Genomic DNA, 9,130 nt, shown 5'->3' with positions numbered 1-9,130 from the left:
CGCGCCCCCGACGGCTCGCTCCTGTACCGGCTGCCGCGGGGCCGGGGCGGGCCGGGGCGCGGCGCGCAATAAACGTTTCGGAAGGGCCCCGCCTCCCCCCGCGCTGTTTCCGCCGCGCCGGTCATGGGCTCCGAGGCGGCGGCGCTGCTGGCGGCGACCGACTTCGCGGCCAGGAAGCACAAGGGGCAGCGGCGGAAGGACCCCGAGGGCACCCCCTTCATCAACCACCCCATCGGTGCGGAGCCCCGACGCTCTGACCGGGACCCCCCCCACCACCACCACCCCGCAGCACCTCCACCCCGGCCCCCGCTGAGAGCCCGGTCCCCTCCCCTGCGCCGCGGGGCCGAGCCCCCCGCGCCCTGCCCACTCCCGGGGAGGCTGAGCCCCCCCCCCGCCCCGGCGCTCACTCCCTCCCCTGCCCCGGTTGGGGGGGGGGGGGGGGGGGTCCCCACTCCTCTCGGGACGCTGCCCGCGGGAGCTGCTGCCCTGCCCGGCGCGGGGTCCCCTTGTCCCCACAGCCCCCCCCCCGCCCGGCGTGGGGACCCCGCGGCTGCCACCCCCCAGCCTGCCCCAGCTGGAAGCTTTCACCCCCCAGGACGTGCCCGCAGGGTGTCGTGTGTCCCGTCCCGTTCCCCCCCACGCGGATCTCGGGGGTCCTGCCACCCCCCCCCCCCGACAGCCGCATCCCCCTCCCCACCTCTGTGCTCCGTGTCCCAGGGGTGGCCAAGATCCTGGCCCACGAGGCCGGCGTGACCGACATCGTGGTGCTGCAGGTAACACGCTTCCCACCCCCCCCCCCCCCCCCCCCGCCGCGGAGGGGGCCCGGCCCCCGCGACCCCCCACCGCCCCCCTCCTCGCCCCAGGCCGCCCTCCTGCACGACACGGTGGAGGACACGGACGCCACGTTCTCGGAGATCGAGGAGCAGTTCGGGGAGGAGGTCAGGCGCGTCGTGGAGGAGGTGACGGACGACAAGGCGCTGCCCAAGACGGAGCGAAAGCGGCTGCAGGTGGAGCGCGCCGCCGGCACCAGCCCCCGCGGCAAACTGGTCAAACTGGCCGACAAGCTCGACAACCTGCGGGACCTCAACCGCTGCGCCCCGGAAGGTAGAGCCGCCACCGGCACCGCCGCCACCGGGGGGGGGGGGGGGGGGGTCCCCACGCCGCGCTGGGGGACACGGACGAGCCCCCGGTCACGGCTGGGGAGGCTGTGCCCGGGCCCGCTCGGCCTGATCCCGGCGGGGCTCGGGGAGCCGCTTCCCAGGCGGTGCCGGGCACGGTCCCCGGGCGGCGAACGGGCCCTTCCCGCCCGTGACGCGCCCACGCGTGTCCCCGCAGGGTGGTCGCCGCAGCGCGTGCAGGAGTACTTCCAGTGGGCCGCGCAGGTGGTGGCCGGGCTGCGCGGGACGAGCGCGCCGCTGGAGAGCGCGCTGCAGCGGCTGTTCGAGGAGCGCGGCCTGGGGGGGGCCGGCACCGGCACCGGCACCGGCACCGGGGCGGGGCGGGAACCGCGGCCGGGGCGCGGCGGCCAATAAACGTGCGCAGAGCTGAGAGTCCCGCCTCCTCGCGTCGCCATGGCGCCGGGCACTTCCGCCGCGGGGGGGTCCGTACGCCCCGCCCCGCCATGGCCGCCGCCGGCCGCCGCGACGTGCCCGAACCGCCCGACTTCGCGATCCTGAAGCGTCTGGCGCGGGACCAGCTCATCTACCTGCTGGAGCAGGTCCGGGGGGGCCGGGACGGGGGGTGAGGAGGGGTCCCGGGCGGGGGGGGGGGGGTGGTGAGGCGCCGGGATCGTCCCACGGCCCCACGGCCCCACGGCCCGCCCGCAGCTCCCCGGGAGGAAGGACCTGTTCATCGAGCCCGACCTGATGAGCCCCCTGGACCGCATCGCCAACGTCTCCATCCTGAAGGTACCGCGGGGCTGGGGCGGGCGGCCGCGATGCCCACCCGCGCCCCGGTCGGTCTCCGGTCCCTCCCCGCCCACCCGCGCCCCGGTCGGTCTCCGGTCCCTCCCCGCCCACCCGCGCCCCGGTCTCTCCCTCCCCGCCCACCCGCGCCCCGGTCGGTCTCTCCCTCCCCGCCCACCCGCGCCCCGGTCTCCGCTCCCTCCCCGCCCACCCGCGCCCCGGTCTCCGCTCCCTCCCCGCCCACCCGCGCCCCGGTCGGTCTCCGCTCCCTCCCCGCCCACCCGCGCCCCGGTCTCCGGTCCCTCCCCGCCCACCCGCGCCCCGGTCGGTCTCCGGTCTCTCCCCGCCCACCCGCGCCCCGGTCGGTCTCCGCTCCCTCCCCGCCCACCCGCGCCCCGGTCTCCGCTCCCTCCCCGCCCACCCGCGCCCCGGTCGGTCTCCGGTCTCTCCCCGCCCACCCGCGCCCCGGTCGGTCTCCGGTCTCTCCCCGCCCACCCGCGCCCCGGTCGGTCTCCGGTCTCTCCCCGCCCACCCGCGCCCCGGTCGGTCCCTCCCCGCCCACCCGCGCCCCGGTCGGTCTCCGCTCCCTCCCCGCCCACCCGCGCCCCGGTCGGTCTCTCCCTCCCCGCCCACCCGCGCCCCGGTCGGTCTCCGCTCCCTCCCCGCCCACCCGCGCCCCGGTCTCCGCTCCCTCCCCGCCCACCCGCGCCCCGGTCTCCGCTCCCTCCCCGCCCACCCGCGCCCCGGTCGGTCCCTCCCCGCCCACCCGCGCCCCGGTCGGTCTCCGGTCCCTCCCCGCCCACCCGCGCCCCGGTCTCCGGTCTCTCCCCGCCCACCCGCGCCCCGGTCCCTCCCCGCCCACCCGTGCCCGGTCTCGCCCCGCAGCAGCACGAGGTGGACAAGCTGTACAAGGTGCAGAGCCGGCCGCCCCTCAGCACCAGCGACCAGTGAGTCCCCCCCGCCGCGGCGGCACCGGGGCTGCCCGCCCGCCCTGCAGCCAGCCCCGAGGATCCGCGGAGCAGGCGGGGAGGGAGGGGGGACGCGCCTCTCCCAGCTCAGGGCCGGACCCCTCCGCACCGGGGGGTCCCGGGGCAGAGCTGCCGAGGGGAAGGGGCTGGGGAGGGGCCGGGCACGCCGGGCTTCTCACTCCCCGCTGCGACCGCAGGTTCTGCTTCCTGGTGCGGCCACGGATCAAGACCATGCGGTACATCGCCGGTGAGCGCGGGCGGCCGGCACCCGCGGCGGAGGGTGACCCCTCAGCCCCCCGCCGCGGCTGCTCCCTGGGCACCCACGGGCGTGGGGAGCATCCCACGCTGCGTGGGCTGGGGGGTCGGTGTCCGGGGGGGGGGGGGCTCCTCGAGAAGGGCTTTCGGCGAGGCTGCCGCCTTGGCAGACGGGCGCCACGCTTGGGGTTTTTCCCTCTGCCTCGGGTGTTTCGGGTGCTGTGAGGTGTGGGGCCCTGCACCTCATCACACAAGAGGGGTCGTGCCGGTTCGGGGGTGGGCAGTCTTTGCAGGGTCTGTGCATTTTTTGTCTGCAGATATTGTCAATGCTGACAAGATGTCGGGGAGGAGCAGGAAGTACAAAATTATCTTCAGCCCCCAAAAGGTCAGTCTGACCGTGCTCTGCTGCCAGCTACCCCGTTGCTCCCCGTCTGCCTCACCTTTGTGCTCTCCACCCTTTCTGCAGACACCAAAAATTCTCCGTCTCTAACCCAGGAACGTTTCATTAAAACCAAGCGTAGCGATGCCTGGGAACAAGCTGGTCCCTTCCATCTCCACATCTTTTCTGCACGCTCCGGGCCTGGCTGGGCCCTGAGGGTCTCTCCTTCTCTTTCAGTTTTACGCTTGCGAGATGGTGCTGGAGGAAGAGGGAGTCTTTGGTGGTGAGTGGGGCTGTGGTGCCTGCCCCTTCCCCTCCCTGAGGGCTGCCACAGAAGCCCAGTTGAATCCCGGGACTGGGATCCCAGTGCTGGCAGGGAGGGGAGCGTGGGTGAGCCCGGCTGCCTGCCTGCAGCCAGGCGTGTGTGCACCACGCCGTCCGTGCCTCTCCTCTCCCTTCTGGGAGGAGGGAGGGTCCTGCCACGAATCCCCCTGGAAAAGCCCCATCTCTGTGCTCCCCACACCCCCGTTTGCAGGGCTGTCGGGATTCTTGGGGCTGTTTCTGCCGAGGGTTGGGTAACTGTCACCTTTCCCTGTCCCAAACTCAGACGTCACCTGTGATGAATGGTCCTTCTACCTGCTCCCCCTGGACGAAGACATCATCAGCATGGAGCTGCCCGAGTTCTTTCGCGATTACTTCTTGGTCAGTGGGACGATGGTGTCGGGACGCTGCCCTGCGGGGCGGCAGCCTTTCCCTTGCCCCTCTTCTGGGCTCAGGACAGCTTTATTCAGAGAGCTGATGCATGACGTCCCGCTCAGTCCCCTCCGCCCGCGCCGGAGGCCGTTGTCTGCTGTCCCAGAGTGGCTTTTGCTGGGGGCGGCTGCTCTGGCGGGCTGTGATGCCCCCCCCTCCTCCACACACAGCCCCCTGGTGCCGGCTTTTCCTCTGCTCCCTCCTGAGCAGCTTCAGGGCGTCCCGGCATGTTCCTGTGCACGTTCCTTCTGGAGTTGCCAAGCCCGGAGCCTGCTCCATCCTCCCGTCCGCCTCCAGCCGAGTCCCCCAGCGTGGTAGTCATTTCCAGACTTGCTCCCCGACGTCTCGTCGTCCTTGCAGGAGGGAGATCACCGCTGGATCAACTCCGTTGCCCGAGCCCTGCAGCTACTGAACTCCCTGTACGGGCCTTTCGGCAAAGCCTATGGGATTGGCAGGAGTGCCAAGGTACGGCCCGGGCGCAGGGGAGCCTCTCTGCTCCCCGCGAGGGGTGCGGCTCACGGGGAATCAAACCCCATCAGCCATGCGGCATCGGTGTCGCCGTAGGGGGGGCACCGCGCTGCTGCCCCTTCCCGGGCGGCTCCGGGGGCTCGGCAGCTTGGCGGGGTGTGGGGGGGTTCCCCCCCGCTGCCCCCCGGGGCCCTGCCACGCTCTGCCCATCACAGATGAGCTACGAGCTGTGGCGGGAGCTGGAGGAGGAGAGCGAGGGCGACGGCCAGGGCAGGAAGCCTGAGATTGGCAACGTCTTCCTCATGGACAGAGGTGGGCGGGGGCGAGGGGGGCAGCAGGCGGGGGCTGGCTGAAGAGCAGCTCGGGCCGGCAGCTCGCCCGGGGAAGGATCCCCGGCAAATTAACTGGGCAGGGAGAGCCTGCGGTGGCTGCAGGCGGCGGGAGGAGGCCCGGGGCGGCTGGCTGCGGTGGTTGAGGCCGGGCAGGGCCGTGGTGGGCAGGCAGGGAGGGCGCGAGGAGCAGGAGGGCGGCCTGGGCACCGGCTCTCGTTGCAGACACGGACTACGTGACGGCACTGTGCTCCCAGGTGGTGTACGAGGGGCTGGTGGACGACACCTTCCGCATCAAGTGCGGTAGGTTGCCGGGGAAGCGAGGGTCTGTGGGGTTTGTGCCCGATGTTGGCAGACCCAGGGCCTGTGTGCTGTGGCCGAGGCTGTTCCCCACGGGGATGGTCCCAGTGCTGGGGGCTCCTTGGTCTGACCGAGCGGCTGGGTGGGCGTCCCCTGTCTCTGCTGCTTTTTGCAGCAGGGCTGATGTGTCTGGGGATGCCGCTAGTGCTAGGGCAAAGCGGCTCTTCATCCTTCTCTGCAGGGAGCGTGGATTTTGGGCCAGACGTCACCTCTTCTGACAAGAGCATTAAGGTGCTGCTCAATGCCCAGGACAAGGTGAGTCCGCGGGGGAAGCGGGTCCCGCCATGCCGCGTGCCCGGGAGGAGGCTGAGAGGGGCAGTTCCTCCCCTAAGCCTGAGCAGGGAGCAGCCGGGTGCTGCTGGGCCTCGGAGCACAGGTTGGGATGAGTCGGGGCACAGAGAAACGTGGTCTGCAGGCGCAGGTCGGCTTCTGTGGTCAGCAGAGCCCCTGTGTGCGGGGGTGTGTCACGCCGGCCAGTCGGTATTTTGGGGACTGTGGGGATAGCACCTCGTCTTGCCGCGGTTCAGGCGTCGGCTCTGGGTGCTGCGGTGCTGTTGGCTGGGCGGGTCCCATCCCGGCCCGGGGGAGAGTGGGGCGCGTGCCCAGCGCCGACAGCTGCGGTGCTCTCCGCAGGTGTTCAGCCAGATTCGGAACGAGCACTTCTCCAGCGTGTTCGGCTTCCTGAGCCAGAAGTCGCGTAACCTGCAGGCGCAGTACGACGTGGGTATCGCCGCGGGATGCCCGCGGTGCCGCCCCTCCGCAGCCGGGTCACCCCCCTACCCACCCCGTGCTGTTTTCCACAGCGGCGCCGTGGCATGGACATCAAGCAGATGAAGAACTTTGTCTCCCAGGAACTGAAGGGACTGAAGCAGGAGCATCGCCTGCTGAGCCTGCGTAGGAGCAGGGGCTGGGAGGGCACGGGGGGAGAGGCCCTCGGCTGCCTGAGCTGCCGGGGAAAGCGGCGGGGGCTGGAGACCCCTGCCAGTCGCCGGGAGGGCAGACGGTCTGAGCAGTGGGCAGGGTAACAGAGGCCGTTCATACGTGCAAGAGTCTGTAGTGGGGCCGGGGTGACAAGCGATGTGCAGAGCTTGTTAGGCCTCCAGTGTGGCCGCCTCTCTTGGGGGTGCAGATATTGGTGCCTGCGAGTCCATCATGAAAAAGAAAACCAAGCAGGACTTCCAGGAGATGATCAAGGCCGAACACTGTGAGTGCTGCTCCTGGTCCCACATCTGTTGCTTCCCCCATCCTCTGCTCCAACCGACATGCCCCAGGCCTGCGCAACCTCACACCCGGGTGCCCCCGGCGTGACCGCAGTGCTTCCACATCATTTGTACTGGGGAGGGCCTTGAGGTCCTAAATAGGGTCCAGCCACGTCCCCGGAGGGCTGTGGAGGGGTGGGAGGTCCAGCATCACAATCCTGCCCTGTTCCCTGGGGATGGCCGAGCCCAGAGTCCAGCTCCTTTAGCTGGTGAGAGCCCAGGGGGTGGGAAAGTGACGCTGCCTCATCCCCACCGTAGCTCTGCTGGAAGGCTTCGACATCCGTGAGAGCACCAGCTTCATAGAGGAGCACATTGACCGTCAGGTGAGCCCATGCCGGGCCGGGGGGCTGGGCTGGGGGGGCTGCGGGCAGCTCACCACCCGCGTCCCTGCAGGTGTCCCCCATCGAGAGCCTGCGCCTGATGTGCCTCCTCTCCATCACAGAGAACGGTGAGGCGCAGGGCAGGGGGGCAGCACTGGGGCCCTCCGGCCGTGCCGCAGAGCTCAGCCCGGTGCTCCCCACAGGTCTCATCCCCAAAGACTACCGCTCCCTGAAAACCCAGTACCTGCAGGTGAGCGTGTCCGGGGACTCACCGCAGAGCAAGCGTTGGGTCGGACGGGGCTTCGCCTCCCTGCCCGCTGCTCGCCGGGACGCTCGGGCTGTCTCTGCAGCACGGCCCCAGCCTCCACGGCTCCGCATGAGCCCCGAGCTCAGCCTGCCCCTGCCCTTTGCCTGTGGGGCTGCTCCGAGCAGCCTCCCACAGAGCTGGCACCCTGCTGTCCTCCCGCACTCGCAGCCGGGGCTCGGCGCTGATCTGGCTGCCCCTTCCCCAGAGCTACGGGCCGGAGCACCTCCTGACCTTCCACAACCTCAAGCGCATCGGGCTGCTGACCGAGCAGTCAGCTGGAGAGACCCTGACTGCTGTGGAGAGCAAAGTCAGCAAGTTGGTGACGGACCGCGCTGCGGGTGAGAGCCAGCCCTCTGCCCCACGGGTCCCCAGGCTGGGGGGAGCCCTGGGGCAGAGACCTGCCCCGTCGGGAGCTGCCGCTTCAGAAAGCGTGTGGCGAAGGCGGGCGCTGCTGGCACGGAGCACGAAGGCAGAGATGGTGCTGCCGACAGGGCGGTGGGCTCTGCAGCTGGCAGGGCTGTGGTTAACCTGGAGGCCCTGAGCCGTTCCTCCTTGTCTTCTTTTCCAGGAAAGATCACAGATGCATTTAATTCTTTGGCCAGGAAGAGCAATTTTCGAGCCATAAGCAAGAAGCTGGGGTTGGTATGTCCTCCTGGGGCTGCCCACATGGCTGCGCCCAGCTTTCCAGGCTCGGCACCCCCAGGGTCACTGCTGCCGCTCGAGGCAGCAGAGGGGCTTCTCCCTGAGACTGGGGGTCACTGGTGTGGTGGTGGGCCTGGCGCCGGGGGGGGTGCAGCTCTGTGGTCTCTGTCCTGAGGAGGTGGAAGGGTCCTGGGGCGGTGGCGAGGTGACGTTTCCATCCCTGGCGCTCCGCTGCACAGCTTGCCCAGGTTGTGTGCTTGGTCGCGGGGTGGCAGAGGCTTGCTCTGGGCATGTGTCCCTCCTTGCCCCACTGGCACCTCGGGGGGTGGGTGAAGCCCCAAGCAGGCTGGTCCCGTACCCCAAGTATTGCACATCCCTGCAGATCCCTCGGGTGGATGGAGAGTACGACCTGAAAATGCCTCGGGACATGGCTTACGTGTTTAGCGGGGCCTACATCCCCCTGAGCTGCAAGATCATTGAGCAGGTGAGCCTGCCTGCTGCTGGGGGGGGGCACCGTGTGTGTCCCCCCCAGCCTCCTACCAGGGGGTCCAGCGGGGGTCCCTGCACCCCGGGGCTGTCGGCGTTGGTCTGCTGAGCCTGACCCCCTGCCCCCAGGTGCTGGAGCGGCGGGGCTGGCTGGGCCTGGAGGAGGTCGTGCGGCTGCTCAACGGCAACGAGTTTTCTGTCTCAGGTAGCGCCAGCACCGGGCTTGGTGGGGGGTCCGGGGCAGGGCGGGGTTGGGGGGTCCCACAGCGCTGTGCCCTGTCCAGACAGCACCGTGGAGGACAACCCGGCCTGGGAGTCCCAGCGCATCGTCCTGGCTGTCTTCCTGGGGGGCTGCACCTTCTCCGAAATCGCCGCCCTTCGGTTTCTGGGGAAGGAGAGAGGTAGGAGCTGGGGGGGGGGTGGCGGGGGGCCCCTCTGCCTGCCGGAGGGGTGCATGAAGCCGCCTGGAGACCCGTGTGGGGCTGTTGGGGAGCGGCCGCAGCCCCCCGGGCTGGCGGGACGCTGGCGGGGCCTCTCCCCCAGGGTACAAGTTCATCTTCCTGACCACGGCCATCACCAGCAGCGCCCGCCTGATGGAGGCCATGATCGAGGCCAAGGCCTGAGGCCCGGCCGGGGAGGGGAGCCCCTCCGCGCCCCCGTGCCAATAAACATCAGTCCTGGAACGGAACCGGCTCCGGCT

General features: G+C 70.6%; 2 protein-coding genes across 2 annotated transcripts; both read left to right on the top strand.

Moving 5' to 3' along the window:
• Positions 1-21: 21 nt before the first annotated feature.
• HDDC3 (HD domain containing 3) lies at positions 22-1,550 on the top strand. Its single transcript, XM_042803963.1, has 4 exons — positions 22-235; positions 718-773; positions 864-1,104; positions 1,336-1,550. Exons 1-4 carry the CDS (start codon positions 124-126, stop codon positions 1,530-1,532), a joined length of 606 nt encoding a protein of 201 aa, XP_042659897.1. The 5' UTR covers positions 22-123; the 3' UTR covers positions 1,533-1,550.
• VPS33B (VPS33B late endosome and lysosome associated) lies at positions 1,549-9,113 on the top strand. The gene is made up of 23 exons (XM_042803951.1): positions 1,549-1,717; positions 1,827-1,907; positions 2,790-2,851; positions 3,070-3,119; positions 3,445-3,512; positions 3,744-3,789; positions 4,114-4,208; positions 4,620-4,724; positions 4,943-5,039; positions 5,282-5,359; positions 5,598-5,671; positions 6,050-6,136; positions 6,220-6,310; positions 6,546-6,620; positions 6,934-6,998; positions 7,069-7,123; positions 7,199-7,245; positions 7,508-7,640; positions 7,871-7,944; positions 8,327-8,428; positions 8,560-8,635; positions 8,715-8,831; positions 8,974-9,113. The coding sequence occupies exons 1-23, from the start codon at positions 1,622-1,624 to the stop codon at positions 9,051-9,053; spliced, it is 1,854 nt and encodes a 617-aa protein (XP_042659885.1). The 5' UTR covers positions 1,549-1,621; the 3' UTR covers positions 9,054-9,113.
• Positions 9,114-9,130: the final 17 nt, after the last annotated feature.

Source organism: Tyto alba, unplaced genomic scaffold (assembly GCF_018691265.1).
Source record: "Tyto alba isolate M040663 unplaced genomic scaffold, T.alba_DEE_v4.0 Super-Scaffold_41, whole genome shotgun sequence".
Classification (NCBI taxonomy): domain Eukaryota; kingdom Metazoa; phylum Chordata; class Aves; order Strigiformes; family Tytonidae; genus Tyto; species Tyto alba.
Note: the sequence above shows the minus strand (reverse complement) of the source record. Positions and strands in the feature narration are given on the sequence as shown.

Bases quoted from the DNA above. Each gene is read 5' to 3' on its own strand.
- HDDC3 (XM_042803963.1), top strand. From the start codon at position 124: ATGGGCTCCGAGGCGGCGGCGCTGCTGGCGGCGACCGACTTCGCGGCC. The intron at 774-863 runs GTAACACGCTTC...TCCTCGCCCCAG, and splicing joins CCGACATCGTGGTGCTGCAG to GCCGCCCTCCTGCACGACAC. The intron at 1,105-1,335 runs GTAGAGCCGCCA...GTGTCCCCGCAG, and splicing joins CAACCGCTGCGCCCCGGAAG to GGTGGTCGCCGCAGCGCGTG.
- VPS33B (XM_042803951.1), top strand. From the start codon at position 1,622: ATGGCCGCCGCCGGCCGCCGCGACGTGCCCGAACCGCCCGACTTCGCG. The intron at 1,908-2,789 runs GTACCGCGGGGC...CTCGCCCCGCAG, and splicing joins CCAACGTCTCCATCCTGAAG to CAGCACGAGGTGGACAAGCT. The intron at 2,852-3,069 runs GTGAGTCCCCCC...CTGCGACCGCAG, and splicing joins CCCCTCAGCACCAGCGACCA to GTTCTGCTTCCTGGTGCGGC.